At 34.7% G+C, this 16,546-nt stretch overlaps 4 protein-coding genes across 5 annotated transcripts; 2 read left to right on the forward strand and 2 right to left on the reverse strand.

The window, feature by feature from the left end:
* Positions 1-56: 56 nt before the first annotated feature.
* On the reverse strand, positions 57-4,546 carry LOC128672346 (retinoid-inducible serine carboxypeptidase-like). Of its 2 annotated transcripts, none has more exons than XM_053749445.2 (9): positions 4,406-4,546; positions 3,030-3,283; positions 2,586-2,685; positions 1,887-2,017; positions 1,326-1,436; positions 747-1,074; positions 564-641; positions 331-479; positions 57-147 (listed from the first exon to the last, which is right to left on the reverse strand). In XM_053749445.2, exons 1-9 carry the CDS (start codon positions 4,470-4,472, stop codon positions 91-93), a joined length of 1,275 nt encoding a protein of 424 aa, XP_053605420.1. In that variant the 5' UTR covers positions 4,473-4,546; the 3' UTR covers positions 57-90. The 2 variants fall into 2 exon arrangements, with proteins under 2 accessions (XP_053605420.1, XP_053605421.1); XM_053749446.2 differs by lacking the exon at positions 4,406-4,546 and adding an exon at positions 3,673-3,965.
* LOC128672348 (uncharacterized) lies at positions 4,406-7,112 on the reverse strand. The gene is made up of 4 exons (XM_053749447.2): positions 6,659-7,112; positions 6,174-6,438; positions 5,532-5,759; positions 4,406-5,224 (listed from the first exon to the last, which is right to left on the reverse strand). Exons 1-4 carry the CDS (start codon positions 6,698-6,700, stop codon positions 4,971-4,973), a joined length of 789 nt encoding a protein of 262 aa, XP_053605422.1. The 5' UTR covers positions 6,701-7,112; the 3' UTR covers positions 4,406-4,970.
* Positions 7,113-9,024: 1,912 nt separating this feature from the next.
* On the forward strand, positions 9,025-13,777 carry trus (toys are us). The gene is made up of 8 exons (XM_053749777.1): positions 9,025-9,311; positions 9,377-9,543; positions 9,652-9,849; positions 10,295-10,407; positions 10,582-10,706; positions 10,978-11,131; positions 11,616-11,766; positions 12,346-13,777. The coding sequence occupies exons 1-8, from the start codon at positions 9,204-9,206 to the stop codon at positions 12,620-12,622; spliced, it is 1,293 nt and encodes a 430-aa protein (XP_053605752.1). The 5' UTR covers positions 9,025-9,203; the 3' UTR covers positions 12,623-13,777.
* A 1,097-nt stretch (positions 13,778-14,874) lies between these two features.
* LOC128672366 (prostaglandin E synthase 3 homolog) lies at positions 14,875-15,606 on the forward strand. The gene has a single exon (XM_053749470.1). It carries the CDS (start codon positions 15,013-15,015, stop codon positions 15,511-15,513), a length of 501 nt encoding a protein of 166 aa, XP_053605445.1. The 5' UTR covers positions 14,875-15,012; the 3' UTR covers positions 15,514-15,606.
* Positions 15,607-16,546: the final 940 nt, after the last annotated feature.

Raw genomic sequence — 16,546 nt, forward strand, 5'->3', positions numbered from 1 at the left:
AAAAATATTATGTCGTCTTTATTTTATCAATGACGTATTCTTTGAATAAACGGAAATTCATATTTAAATAATATTTATTTAAAATTATTATTAATCTAACATTGTGTCTAATATATGCGCCATCGCCTCGGGGTTGTCTTCTGGAATCTGGAAAGTGAATCCATATTTTATATTGCTGAATGGACGAATGACAACGCTAAATTTAAACGTTATTGGTCTGATCACTTTCAACATATAAATATGGTTTTTAATTATTCTGAGTCTTTAGTGGACCAACATATTATAATATATTTTTTCTGTAGATAATTATTTAACTATATTAGAACTCACCCAATGTCCTGCTCGGAAAACAGACCAGAAACTTAATTGATTTGCCGTTTTGTAGTAACAATTTTTCTCCCCATTTATAGGGAGCCTTTTTGCGTGCCTGAACTCTTCTGCTCCGTACCATTTTAATTTGTGAATCCAATTTGATGCTCCTGCAAAAATAACCTCTCTAAACATTTTAATTATTTTGGTTCATGCATAAATTACTTTTAAATGAAATTAAAACGTAGGTTTACCAGCTAACGATGTGATGACATCCAAATTTCCGTTATAAACAGCAATTTTCAAATCCGTCGTATTTAGAAGAAACTCTACTGAAATTAAAATAAAACTATAGGTTGTCACTTGGTTGGCAAAAAAACAATTTAGCCATATTACATAATTAAGAAAAACAGGTCGTTACATAAATAACTACTTACAGAACTTAGTCGTTGGGAATAGAAAACTTATGTTCAAATTGTCAAAAACAAGTGCCGATGTATATGAGTATTCTATGCTTTGATTTACTGGCAACACTGGCTTTACATATCTGTTTACTTGAACATCGAATCTCTCTAAGGCAGCCTCTGTTTTCTCTCGGTTAATGTTGTAGAAATTCGCCTCATAACCTCCTATTTCCGTCACTATGGTTGTGAAAAGCAGATTATACCACTTGTCCGCCTGAACATATTCCTTTTTGTTCATGGCGTTGTTGAATTTTTTCGTTACTTCCATACTTTTCAGATATGTGATCTGGTCTATAATGCCCTAGAAATAACCAGTTAGTAACTCATGTTTTTGAATAGTACTTAATTGCTTAACAATTAAAAATCCTTCGATTTAACCTGCCATTGACTTTTATAACATTGCCATATAACATGGATAGATGGAAATGTGCTTTATCTTTCTAACTGTGACAGACACAGGTCACACAGTCTATGATTCGTAGCACCCGAACTGAAGAACCAGTATTTATAAAAATTTTAATAAGTAGTATAAAGTGCTCGACATTTGCTTACCATCATGTACATGAATTCTGGAAACATCATTGTGCTTTCTTTCGGATCCACCCAAGCGCTACCGATACCAATTCCTTTAAAATTCATTTTCAAACGCTTTCTCTGTATGGCCTGAAATGAATTAATTCACTTTTGTTTATAATTCCCACATGACGACGTCGACGTCGTCGACGTAGGGCGAGTAAGTTATTACATAAATTAAAAATGTTAAAGATCGTTCGGTATTTACTCTCAGATACTATGCTGTCACTATACATTATTTAGGATTCCTTTATTATACTAATGTAACATTATGAACTTTAACAGCAACTTTGCACCTTCTGTAATTACAATCTGCAATCTGTGTAGCAATTTCAACAATTTCACACTTTAATCCAACATCGATATCGATGAATTAACCCATTATTACCTCAATATTTACAATTATTTCGCCAGTAATTTAAGTTTAATTTAATACCCAAATTTTCATGACCAATACGTTCTTATTTGTTATCTATCTAAATTTTTCATTAAAGGGGAACTCCTAGCATATCAAATGCCTCCTATGCATAGCAAACTTACCGTATGTAGATAAAATGCTACCCGTGGACACATTTTCCCTCCATAACTTTGTCCGAAAATATATGTGGGCGTATTGCGAAATTCTTTATGCCTTCTAAAAAACGCTTTTACAGCCTTGGTGAGGTCAACAGCTGGAAGATGCAACAATGGTGATTGTCTCATTACGTTATTAACATCTTTCCCACAAGTCTCAACTTGCAAAGATGCTCGACAGATCCTAATCGCTACGTGCTACTTAATGCTACAAACTTTATTGTCTCATTATATTTCTTACTGATTTAATTAATTTTACACCTTATTTACATTCTTAGGGTTCCATGTCTCAATAATAGGTATAAACGAAACCCATATGTAATAACGTCGTTGTCTATATTCTGTCAGTCATGATCTACGGTTTCTTTCAGCTAAATAAAAAAAAAATAAACTTATAAGTCAACGCAAAATCAAGAGATATGACCATTGTCTCAATTTGCGATTTTATAGCGGAATCACAAATAGGTTACTTCCCGTTGAGTTTATCATAAAATTCGGGAAAAGTAGAAAAGTTCCTGTGTGTGTTGTTTTGTTGCTCAACTAGGTATAGTTGTTCCATAGGGAAGTTTTTTTTCACTCTGACACTACTTGAGTAGTGTAGACTAGCATAGATATCTTGTGCGATTTTGTTATAAATTATTTATTTCGTAGTTAATATATTCTTACCAATTTCCTTATCATTTTTTACAAGCAGTGAGTTATTTTTGACATAGCTAAAACCAGTCCCAACGGGATGGTCTATTAACAACAAATTCCTTCCCTTCACCTGAAATAAAATATGACACGAGGTTATAACAATTCAGAAACTATGTTGCTCTCTGTCTAATCTCAGTGTTTTCCCGGGTCTCAGAGACCGCTTTGTTACTTCTTCTCCACTTCCCTATAATTTTTGCCATCTTTTGTCGTCACATCATTGGCACACATATCATCCTTGAACACATTCAGGTACCTCAAGCACTCTTTGGGTTTGTCATGGCTATATTATTTCCCTACTGGAGGCGACCCTATGATATGATAATACATTAGATGATATAAATTCCAAGAAGAAGACTGATTCCGGAAAACTTTGTTAATCGCTAAGCGTTACATAGAGTTGAGCAACATACCTACCCAAGTGTGATTTCGTGGTTGGAAGTCCATATCGAGCGGTCCAATTTCCCCAAAATTTGCAACGATGCTCGCAGCTAGGCCGGGCCCTCCTTGTATCCATATAATGAGAGGCTTGTCATCCGCGCCCACGCTGGTGCCGTCGGCGTAGTAAAGCCAATAAAACATATATGCCCCTGGCCTGACCATAACGTAATCCTGCACGCTCTCCCATGGCCTTGCCTTTAGAGCTTCTAGATAAGGATTCGTTTCTATTTCTACAACAAATTAACGAAATAACTACTTACCTACAATAGGTATTTTTGTTTTTTTTTTTCTTCAATTTTTTTTCTCTTTACACATTGAAAGTCTAACTCGCTTTTGACCGGTAGAATTAAAATTAGTGAACAATCTCTATAAAAATACACTTGGTCCTCACTATCCTATCAATCAATACAAACATCACTCCGGAACTACTAAACCAATTGGTTTCTTTAGATGTAAAAATCGATAGATAGGTCTAGAGAAGAACAAGTAGTAAAATAAGTATCTGAAATAAAATATAACCACACCACAACAAAATTAAAAATCCACATTACCAACCTTAGATCCAGTGTTTTGAGGATCTCGAATATGTTTTTTGTTTAATTTTTAGATAGGTACTTACTTGCTTTAAATTTATTTCGGAATATGTGAATAAATTATGCAAAAAAAGCCGTATACCCATTTTATTACAGGTATACATTTATTTGTATTTACTTGAAAGACAGTCACAATCACAGCTATCTAGCTAGATAGATCAATTTTTTGCACCGATAATTCGCTATAAGTAGGGTATCGCAAATTACATAGAAATATTTGGTTACAGGTGTTTTTTTTTTAATTTTCTACTCTATTTACCTACAAATATAATGGGTAATTTTTTTCTAAGTACCTACATTTACGTATATAACTGACTTCACAAGTAAATTAGTTTGTTAATGAAAAGTTTAATTTACAAGGGCCTTACAAGAAAATAATTTCCCGCCTCTTATAGCGAGCTGGTGGTTTGTATAAAATCTTTTTAGATTTTTTTAACAGTTTTTTAAATAATTAATTGCATATATCAAATATATAGTAATAATAAATATAAAAATACCTAGGTAACTTGTTATATGTTAATGTTATACATATAAAGTGTACATAGATAGTCAAAGCCAACAAAAATAAATTGTCAACTTACGTATCGTTTAATTTTGGCACAAGATATCTATGATTACTGATCGATGCAATGATCTATGTGATAAATGAGTAGACAAACAAAGGTAATTTATGAATTCACACATTAAATAAAACGTACTTATATATAAATTAATAAAAGTAAGAAGTGTCACATAATAAAATAATTTAAAAAAGCTCACCTCCGTTTATACAAATCAATGCATATAATATTACCGCTGCAATTGCACTCAAAATTGCACTAGACATGTTGAGGGTGTAGAACAACAAAAAAACCACACAACCACTCCGCGAGTCTCACTCACACTTTTGCCGCGCTAAATTTTACATTTCAGACCTAGCCGTCGTCGGTGATATCACCAATATATATAATGATCTAATGAATTAAAATGGCTCAAAATACAGACACGTGCCTCGAGCCTCAGGTCCTTAAGTGGAGACTGTCACGCGTTTTCCATTACTACACAACACTCAATACTACGTAGGTAGATGGTATTTGATTAATTAGTCACGATAATATGGGAAGTCTAGCGAAATTCCTTGCAAATGTATCCTAGCTAAAGTTCCTGTGTTCACGTCTTAAGACACTTTCAGAATGACGACGAAAGGTTAACGCTTGATATTTTCTGCGAAGGTTACGCTTGAATTATTTGCCATTTTGTGACGACATAAAACAATGAAAGGTCAATTCCATGTGTTATGCAAAGATGATCAACGAATGTTACTCGTAATTTCAAGAAGTTTATTTTAAATGAACAAATCTACAAACGATCTTACAACTGTGTTTCCACTGTTTGGATATGTGGGCCTAGGACGTCGAGTATATCTTAGTGGATTGGTTCCAGTTGTGTGGGTGCCCGGAGTCGTTATTGCAGCGGCTGTGAAGGTGGGTATGGCTGGTGAGGCACCTACTATGTTCCCAAGGGGACCCCCGACTAGGCTTGGCCAGTAGGTGGTCTGGCTCTCTGATGCTTCATGCTCATGGACAGGTTTGATGCTATCTAGAAACAGAAAATCGAAGGATAAACTTATGACTAGGGCACAATAGCGCCACCATCACGTTTTTATCAATTTATAGCGAAGACTAAAGAAATACGATCATTCGATTTTAAAGATTTGGCTATGCTTTTACAGCCGGCTGTCGGTCTAACGTCAACCCTCTTTGGAGGTGCTATTGTGGCCTATCAACTGTTAAGTCATGTGTCCCTTAATAGCCGATGACATTCACAGGAGGATTTGGAGTGGTCCTATTCTAGGGCGGGACCACACGCCACGTCCATTCCTAGCATAGTCGATGAAAAAATTTACCTGATGGATTCTCAGGTCGTGGCGGGCGATAGGGGTTACTTCCGAACAAGCCCCCTGACCAGAAGGGGGAGACTGCCGAATATGACGGCAGAGGGGGGAGGGCGGGAGGCAGGGAAGACGTGGTCGGAGGCCGCGTCCTCGTCGTCAGAGTATCCGAAGGCTTGTTGAACAGGTTGAAGAAGAAGCGCTGGTGCTGCTTGCCTTGCCTTTTGTGTAGTTTCTGCGTTACTGCGAAAAAGTATGCGAAAGTTTATATTTCATCTGCTAGGTATATTTAGTTAACAAAACAAAGACGATTTTTTACTTGTTAAAAAAATTGGAAGTTATTACAAAGTAAATTTTGATGTATTTTTTAATCTACCCCATTCCACACAGGCCATGTTTTTTATTCTATCGACCAGAGGAAATAAGTAGTTTACTTTAGATGTTTGTTGGTGAAAAAAATTACCTATGTTCTGCGTAAAACTATTTAATTTACGAGTAATAGTAGAGTATTTACCTACATGCACGTTTCCGATTTTAAAATTCATATAGACATGCACGTTTCCGATTTTAAAATTCATATAGACATGCACGTTTCCGACTTTAAAATTCATATAGATATTTTAAAAAATCATATAGGTATTAAACTTAGGTAAGTACCTAAGCTCAAATCGTTTTCATCATAATCTTCTATGTCTCCGCAATCATCTGGATCGTCCTCTTGAGGTTTCTCTTGCAGATTATTTTGTGGGAGCTCCTGAGGCCTCACCCCGTCGTGAGACAGCAAGTCTATGAATGCTCCTCCGAAGGTCCGACCTCGGATTCTGGTCTGCCAGTTTGGAACTCTTCTATGTGGCGCTATCTTGTTGGTAGGACAGCGAGAGGGTCTCACTTGCGCTGATAGAGGAACAGCCAGCAGGACTACCTGATCAAATACATGATTTGCCACTCAAAATATGTGTTTTTAGTTAAATCATCACGAGGGATAATCGAGCGTTCGCCGTTAATCAAAGAGATCTAAAATATTTTTTTATTTTTAAGAAAGGCTTTGGGGCGTCATATCCTAAAATGTAACCGGAAATATCGTTTTTTTTTGTACCACTATTTTTACCAGGTATGACTTAGATTATTTCTAATTTACGTACCAGAACTACAGCGCAAATATATAATTTTTTAACAGACTCCATGTCTTCGATTAACACAAACTCAAAATGAACGTGTTTATTAACTAACAAGTCAGTGTTGGCTACTTCTCGCCAAGATAACCGGTGAATATCTGTCGTGGAAGAAAATGTATTGTCGGCTCACAAGTTGGGTCTCCCACACAAGTTTACGTATGCGTATCGTTGGGCAATGACCGCTCCATAAAAATCTTAATATGGTCAAGAAATCGCCAGGATGCAGGTCAAACGGTAACTGTGTTTTTGAAAGAGGCAGGCCTTACTCCTAGGTTGCAACGTAATAACGTGAACTGATCATGAATTCAAAGTAATTTTCTCTAAATGCGATTAAGATTCTGCTTTAACTTGATCTCGTGAGAATAAATTAAAGCTATGCTATATATAAATATAGCGGCTGTAACTTAGAGTAAGTTCCCTTTAAAGTACCTAAGTACCTATGGTTAAAAATAGCTGCAAAATAAACTAGAATGAATAAATTTAGGTAGATAAACAAATGGACATCAATTAACTTAGAGCCATTATTCAGCTTAATCTGATATCTACGTACAACCAATGATCTACATAATTTTGTCTGACCTACTTGGATTAGGTATACCATTGTGTATACCATTGGTACCATTGGGTATACCATTTAATTTTAAAAGAAATAAACTTTTCAGGAGCCACAACTTTATTACATACCTACTGTTTTTTTACTTTGTGAGGGTCTAGAAAATTACATTATCCTAGCCTTGCCAGGTAGGTAGGTATTTTATAGTGGATATTGTTAAAGAAGGCTTAATGCTCTAAAAATATAAATCAGAGACAATCTCGTTGCTATGACGATTATTATAAAAACACAACCGTCACTCTCCTTAAAAATCTTTCCTATGAATATTATATATATAATATATATAATATATTTCTAAATTAAAACTCTGTCTTATTCTTCCTTTGTTGATTATTTTCTTTCTTCCGTAGTTCTAAACTACGCTCTGCTACCATAATTAATAGATATGGAGTGTGAACTAGCTGCCTATTTGTCCAGATTGATTCTACTGATAGGTACCTAAATATAATAGGTTACAAATTTATTTAACAGATTTGAGAAACAAATTTGTCTTACAAACAAAAACATTCGGTAAATAAATTCGGCATAGGTACCTAGTTAGTATTAACTCCATAGGTATTCACCTAGTTGGGGTAATGTTGGTGACATTTAGGTGACCAATTTTTTGCAATAACCTTTTCCTATTTGAGTAGTTGTCTGATCGGTCTCAAATTTGAAGATTCATTTCGAAATTTACTGCATAATTTTTAACTACCCAAATAAGTTCAATGAAATACTTTCAAGGCTTACTTATGACTAATCAAATTAATAATGGCTTTTCCAAAGTGTTCCTACTGTTTATATATTCTGTGACGTTACCTACTGGCAAAAATTGACCACCTTATATGGTGTTGTGAATTGCAATGGCAGACCTACGTTGAAGAATGTTTTTTAACGAAAAATTAAGTTTAATAAAAAAATTTAACCCTTTGACATCTAGTCCAAATCCCTCCCTTTTAAATCTAAGTATCCTCCCAATCTAAGTGCAAAAATCATCCTTCCCTATATTTTATTATAAAACAAAGTTTTTTGCCGCGTCTGTCCGTCTGATGTGATAAACTCAAAAACTACTGCACTGATTTTCATGCGGTTTTCGCCAATTGATTCCTGAGGAAGGTTTCGGTGTAGATATAATTTACGTTTCCGTCTATTGTATGTACTGTGATTTGCCATTACTTTTGCTTGTAATTTGCGTATCGATTATATTGTATATATGTGTTTAAAATATAATTAAATCATTGTAATGAATGTTTAAAAAAATATATTATTAATTAAAATTTAATTTTATAAGTATATATCTTGACTTCTTGTTTTTCTGTTTGCCATTTTGATACAATGTTGGTACGATCATTTCTTACCGTTTGCGTTGTTGGCAATGCTGACAACTGACAATCTGTCTTTGTCATTAATCTGTCATCACTGTCATTATATATGGTGTGTGGTGCATTACAAGGTGCATATGTCAGATGTGACAATCAGGGTTGCACGTTGCAATAATCTGTTCTTCGTTCTCAGATTTATTTTTCTGAATAACTTACTTAAAATTAGTTCAAAGAAACACATTTTCTCATCATTATAATGTTTTATTTACCCCGTTACTCATAAAAAAGTTTTAATACATTAAAATATGTTTTGTCACTATCGCACTTCATAATATTTGATATTGACAGAAAAAGATAAAACATAAAGTGTGATTATTAGCTTAAAGTGTGATTCTTTTTTATTAATAATACCTATACCTAATTACATAAATTAATGATCTACCCTTCTTCATAAATGAAATAATAAAATCATTTCAGTTCAGAAAAAAAAATATAGCAAATAGCAACCCCAACCCCAATTTTCATTCAAGATTTTCGGAAAATCGGTGTTTTTTATTATTGAATTAAAATATTGAAAAATATTATTTTATGAATAATTATGGCGAAACTGCAAGGCAAAATTTATCTGGGATATGAAGAAGAAATCATTAATGATAAAACGCAATCACTACTGAATTACACAGTCAATAAAATCGGTGGTTTACCAGTAAGTAAAAAAGGCAAAATGTGATTTTTAAAGAAAATTGCTGTATATTATTATTTATTTTTCAGGATTGGCCTCCATTGGCAAATATACATCCTCCTTCGAAATGCCCATTGTGCGGTTTGCACAGATTATTGATCGTACAGTGTTACGCGCCGATTGAACATTCCATTTACCATCGTACATTATATGTATTTGCTTGTATCAGTCCCAATTGCTGGATTCAATCAGAAAGGTGAGATAAAAATAATGATAGACACAGACCATTTTTTATTTTTATGATACTGTAAGCATTTCTAACAACAATTGAGAACCAAAGTAAAAATAAAATCAAAATTTTCAGTTGGCTATGTGTTCGAAGTCAAATTCAAGATTCAAGTACAGACTCGAACACAATGGTTGCTATGCCGAGTTGTGACACAAACTCGTCATGGTGCAGTGGAGCTGATGAGTGGGATGAGAATGACAATGGAGATACAGCAAACGGCAATGTTATGAATATTGACAATGCTTTTAGTGCCTGCAATATTGCTATGCAAAGGTGTCACAATATTATTTTAATTTTTTTTTTCATCTACCAAAGGGTACAATTTGCATAGAATTAATTTAATAATGGCTAGTGTTGTGAACCGTAAAAGTTAATGACAACAACTGTATTAACACTGTCAAGGTGTTATTATTTTTTACATGTCAATTGATACACCCTCATTGATGAGGAATATGATTATAGATAGAATTAACTCAAAAACAAGTTGGTATCACTGCTACTTGGGTATCGTAACAGCAATAGCCCAATCAGTAAAGATACAAGCCCTAAAGGTAAAGTTTTAATATTAGTTCTGATATATCTGAACTACAACTTTCCAAATCTCAAAAATAAATAAATAATAATTTTTCAGATGAAGATCTCTTCCTTCTTCGAACTAATAAATAAAATAAAAATATAGTTAAATAATTTTGTTTATTTTGTTCTTTAACTCATTCAGGAATTCTGATGAAGATGATGAAAGCAACTCTTTGGAACTGGAATCTGTGGAGCAGGCTTTGGGTAACCTTCAAATGTTTGATGCACATAATGCTAACATGTCACCAGTACAAGGTATGTATTATGTCAATTTCATCAGACATTTTCTGTTGATACTCATGAAAACAAATATAAATTCTTTAATGTAGGTGAATTAATTTTTTAAAAGAATGTACAGATATTCACTTATTCAATTTCTCCTATAATCTAGTGCTTATCTACTAATTTGAAATCAATTACAATCTTTAGGAGCTGTGGGTGCGATAGGCGTCCCCGCCGCGGCGGCCGAGCTGGAAGGCGGCGATGAGCCGGGGCTGGTGATTGTGGACACGCCCACTGCTCCATCTAATGACATCCAAGCTTTGTTACATCAAGTGAGGATCATATTTTTCTCCACTTAAATAAGGACCCAATCCACACAATCTGACAGACAATAAACAAATATCTGTGATCACAAGTACAAATATTTACCTGGGTTGGGAATCAAACTCAGGACCTTCAAATAGCAGATAGGCGACCACTACGCCATAGTACAGTTACTGGTAGTGACAAATAAAAAAAACGTTATTTTTATATATTAAATGGTCTATAATTAAATAATCTCATAGTAAATGTGATTTAATAAAATATTTATATTCATTGTAGACAGCAGAGTTGCCGCCCGATGTAAGGAGTCGACTAATATGTGGGTCGATGCAATTTATTCCTAAATATATTTATGTGGAGGAGGAGTGGAGGACCACATCCAACAATGATGATAAAGTTACAGATCTGCTCAACAAATACAAACGGGAAAATGGTAAACTACTTTTGTTAAGTAACATAAATAAAGTAGTAGTATGGTCAACCAACTTATTTACGTGGTTCCTACAGTCGAATTTCAAAATCGAAACAGAGAGAGCTTGAATTGAGCACTCCTCTACTACTAGGTTGTAAATTTTGGAAATCAAAATTATTAATATACATAATTTATTTTGTAAACATAACAAATATGGAAATATAGGTACTTAAACAAATATGAAGTTACGTATTTCACATTGTCTGCAGCTGTTTCGTCCTCATCTTGGTCATCAAAAAACAGTTTTTTTAAAATAACTGGAGAACACTCAACAGCCCACACTAAGCCCTAAGCTTGTATAGCAGGTCCAGTGGACACAACGCGCACAGAAACGGGTGATATAAATACCCCCCGTTGGGAATCCATATAACGGACGGGCGTGGTGACCACTACGCCAAGAAGGCCGTCGTTGTCTGAATCTCATCAAGTGTGGTATCGGTTTCAGATCTGGGACCCCGGGCGGGGGCGGGGGCGGGGGCGGAGGCGGCGGGCGCGGCGGAGGAGGAGGCGTACGAGGACGCGGCGCCCGCGCACGGCGACCGCCTGCTGCACGCCTTCCTCTGCCGGTTGAGGCGCAACCCGCATCAAATACTCAGGTACTATATCACCTCTCTCTCTCTCTCTCTCTCTCTCTCTCTCTCTCTCTCTCTCTCTCTCTCTCTCTCTCTCTCTCTCTCTCTCTCTCTCTCTCTCTCATCCCGGTGTGTCCCATTTGTCCTATGAAACATAATGCCGGCTACAGACTATCGCCGAATTCAGACAAATGCCATGAACAAGAACATTGCATAGTTTGCAATGTGTGCCGTATCCTCCAGTTTTGGCGTATTGATCCGCGGTAGTGAAGAGCTGGCATAATATAAAAGATCAAACTGCCACGCAAAACATGTAAATAAAGATAAATGGTATAGTTTTCCTCTGAACATTCACAAAAAATATCTTTAATCCTACACTAAGGCTACCGCTAACGAATTTTCTAACAAACGCAAAAGGTTAATTATTGTAGAAGCTTATGTAACAGGAGAGTTATCAATATTTGTTTATGGTATGACATGACATGGTACTGACATTAATAACTGACGCGTTGGATCAAATCATTCATCAATGTCTATCTCTCTTGCACTTAGGGACCTTATGAACCTTTAGCACTCTTTTTAATCTCCAACCTACTGTTTCAGATACTCCCGTGACGAGCCTCCGCTGCTGGGCGCCCCCCTGCCCAGCGCGTCCCCCGAGGCCCCCTCCCCCTCTAAATGCCCCCGCTGCGCCTCCCCCCTCATCTGCGAACTGCAACTCGTGCCCGAATTCGCGGAAACACTTCGGCTTCACCCTCACAACACGCCGATTTCACATCTTCACTTCCTCTCAGTTCTAATATTCACGTGTTCTCAAAGTTGTTGGCAGCAAGCGGACACGCTCGTCAAAGAAACCGTTGTCTTCCAACCAGAGGTTTAAATTTAAATGAAACTGCCAATATCTACTGCAATATTTATTGTAATAAATATATAATAAGCACTCGTAGTCGGTACTTTGAGTGGTCAAAATATGAAAATAATTCTTCATCATATGTTGACGTCAATGACTCCATGACTACTGCTAAAGATGTAAAGAATCGATCTAAATATATTTAAAAAAATAATCTTAATATTATATTGTTTAAAATGCCTTGTATGATGTATGTTCTCCATTTTGTTGCCAATTACATTGGAAATGTGTGAATTTATATGTTTACAATCCGTCTGTGATGTTTATTCATTAGATTTTAATAGTGGTATTTAACAGTGATAACGATCTTTGAGTGATGAACTTACCAATAAATTTTAAATAGTATTTTACTCACTTGTATGCCAGTTAATTATATTCTAATTATGCATAAGGCGTATGCACATGTTTAGTCTTCTTGTATTTTTTCATCCTTTTCAAACTATACTCAAAATGTAGAGTAGAGAACTCATTTTAAATTGGTTAAAATAGTCTTACTTTTAAAAATAGCCAAATCTTTTTTATTCAAAATAATGTATTTTTTATTTCATAAGTATAAGCTAGATTTTTTTATAGTATAAGTGAAATGATTTTCTAAATCTTTTATCATATAAAAGGCAATCTGCCAATTAAAGTGTTTCAGTAGTAAGTTTGTACGTAGTTAAGATTCTGTAAATTGGTAGAAGACTGGTTGCCTTAGACTAATCTACAATAACTGTTTGCATTCAATTAAATAATGTGATTGCGACGTTCAAAACAGCAAGCAATATATTTTTTAATTGGTTCTAAACTATAATATAAGAAATACAATGACCACGTCGCAATCACCTTAGTTATGCTCGTCTATTCTTCATTGATTTACGGTATAATAGGGATCTAAAATGGAAAACCGACGCTAAAATTAAAAATAATATTTATTGCACAAGAAGTCAAAATATCCAATTTCCATCCATTTTAAATCGTAAGTTGTTTTTAATATTGATGTTAATATAGCGACATTATTTTAAGAAATGTTTCGCAATTAATATTATCTGTGATTTTTATAAAAGTAAAAAATAGTGCCGATCCATAAAGTCGTTATCTAAACTAGTCACTTCATTTGTTATTGTAATACACTTTCAAATATGACTTTTGTTTTATTAATATTTAGTACTATAATTTCTTCAACTTCCCAGTATGCGAAGACCGCTCACCCAGTTGGTGCTTGCGCTGTACTCATGAAGCTAAAGATAATGCTGGAGCCCGCACTCATAAAGACATAATGCAAGATACCTACATGCCATCCACATTTATTCTTCTTTTTCTTACAAGATGCGTTTTGATACTAGTGTATGGTAGATATTGATACTATATATATGTGCCTAAAATACACTAATTTCATGTTATCAGAAGGGCGCGGCAGTATCAAAGGTCAAGGAGGTATTAACCAAAACATGCCTTCTATTAACTTGTAATGTTCTTATACAACTGTATTATTCGCATGACATTGCGAAGTGGAGATGACAAAGTAGGAAAGCCGTATACCTCCAACGCTTTGCGGCTGGGAAGAAACGGGGCACACTCAGATAAGACAGATAATTCAATGTGCATATATTGGTTTGTGTAGATGTTATTTGTGCACTTTCTACAAGGGCGCTAGTATATAAATATTAGGAAGGAATAAGTAATGGTCTTGGGGCCCAGTGTAAAAAGCATTTTGACAAAGGATAAAATCTATCTACGGTGAGTATACATACCTACAAATGAATAGAGCAAATACGGTAATAAAAAAAATTACATACCACATTTTTATTAAAAATATATAGATAAATGTACCTAACCAAAATAAATGTCTGTGTACCTACTTAATAGATTTTTCTGGAAGCTAACGTATATAGATTTTTCTGGAAGCAAATTAATAAAAACATATTTTTAGTACGTGTATTCGAACAGATATTGACTTTTTGACACTTCTCGAATATTACCATTATATGGAAATTTGCTATTTGGTAGAAATGTTACAACACCATCACTATTTAAATGATTCTAAGGCACAGATATTAGAATGGTCTAAGAGGGAAATTCGGTTAAAAAATATTTCTCTTGTTGAATCAAATAAAATACATGAATAATTAACACAGCAGTCCTTTTATTTTTACGAAAATAAAATTTACCAAAAACTTGAAGTCTTTAAAAAAAATTGTAGTGTATATTTTTATTATATTTTTTATATGGTAACCCCAGTTTCCATAAATGAATCGGCGAGTCGGTGTGACTGAAGAATAGAATATCAAATTGTGTGCCGAATTTGTAGTTTTGGCCTGCAGTAAATCAATTATTTCACGTGGTGTCTTATCATACAATAGAAAAATCAAATATTTAAGATGTCGGGCGAAGCAGCAGTCCCACCTCCTGTATTATGGGCTCAACGTAAAGAAGACATATTGCTCACATTCAGCGTGGAGTCAAAAGATCCTACTATTAAAATAGAAAAGGACTCAGTTTATTTCAAAGGCGTCAACGTGCCAGACAATAAAGTGCACGAGGTCACAATACCGCTATACGATGCAGTGGTTCCTGAAAATAGCGGTTTTGTAAATAAAGGGAGGTGCATAGAAATGGTGCTTCGTAAAGAAAAGAAAGACGCCTCATATTGGCCGAACCTTACCAAGGATAAAAAGAAGCCACATTACCTGAAAATAGATTTCAATAAATGGAGAGATGAGGATGATGATGAAGAAGGCGACACCGGCAACGCTTACGACCTCGAGGAGATGTTGCGGTCTATGGGCGGCGGCGGCGCCGGCGGTGATAAGCCCGACAAGCCTTCCTTTGATGACTTGGAGAGTGATTCAGATGATGAAAACTTACCAGATCTTGAATGAAATGAATGTAGTGATAATGCTAATATTTAACTCTTGACAGTACATTATGTATTAAGGTTTTTACAGTTATAATAAAACCATGATGAAAAGACACATTGCATTTTAGTTAAGCTTTGAACTCTTTGGCTTTTTATTGATTGGTCTATAAAAGCAATTTGTTATTTTGTAACTTACTAAAACTGAGGATAATAAATAATTTTTGATTCTATTCTGGAAGCTAGTTTTAAAATATACATCATTTTATTTCAAACATTGAATTTACTTATAAAAAAGGAAGAAAGCATCTTAATATTACCAATAATAATTATATTTGATTAGAAACATGTCATCTTGTGATCATTCAGCTACTAAATCTGTTGCCCGTATCACATTGAAGATTCATACATATTCATACACATAAATTTGTAATCTAGTAGGCCTCTATTTCATAACTAACCATCTAGTTAAATCAATACTGCCTATTAATGTATTACGCATTAATACATTTGTTCAATGGAAGAGAAGCTTGAACCAATGGGCTGACTACCTATGTTAGAATTTATTTTCAAAAATTAAATTATTTAAAAATTCGAAATTACTTATTTTTTCACTAGCGGCCCGTCTCGCCTTCGCTCGGGTAAAAACATAATCAATTATAAAATCCTTGCAGTTGTTTTTGAGTTTATCGCGAAGACAGGCGCGACAGAGTACTTTGTTGTATAGTATGTAAGAATAAAGGATAAAATGTAGCTTATGTGCCATTCCTCCATCTACATATTTATAATGTTAAGGCGAAACGTAGAAACACATGGACCTCAATAGCCACTCCAATGATTTTTCAGAGCATACCCTTTTAAATATATAGGTACCTTCTATTGTAGTATCTTCATGGACCAAATTTTTATTTTTAGGGTTCCGTTGCTCGAAACGAACTTATGCGTTTTGAACTTAAACTTTAAACTGGCCCGGAAGTAATAATTATTTGAAATAATGATATACTCTTCCTTTTCGTCCTCTCCCTTTTATACAGCTGTACTAGTAATGAATAGTACCT

The sequence above is a fragment of the Plodia interpunctella genome, chromosome 9 (genome assembly GCF_027563975.2).
Source record: "Plodia interpunctella isolate USDA-ARS_2022_Savannah chromosome 9, ilPloInte3.2, whole genome shotgun sequence".
Classification (NCBI taxonomy): domain Eukaryota; kingdom Metazoa; phylum Arthropoda; class Insecta; order Lepidoptera; family Pyralidae; genus Plodia; species Plodia interpunctella.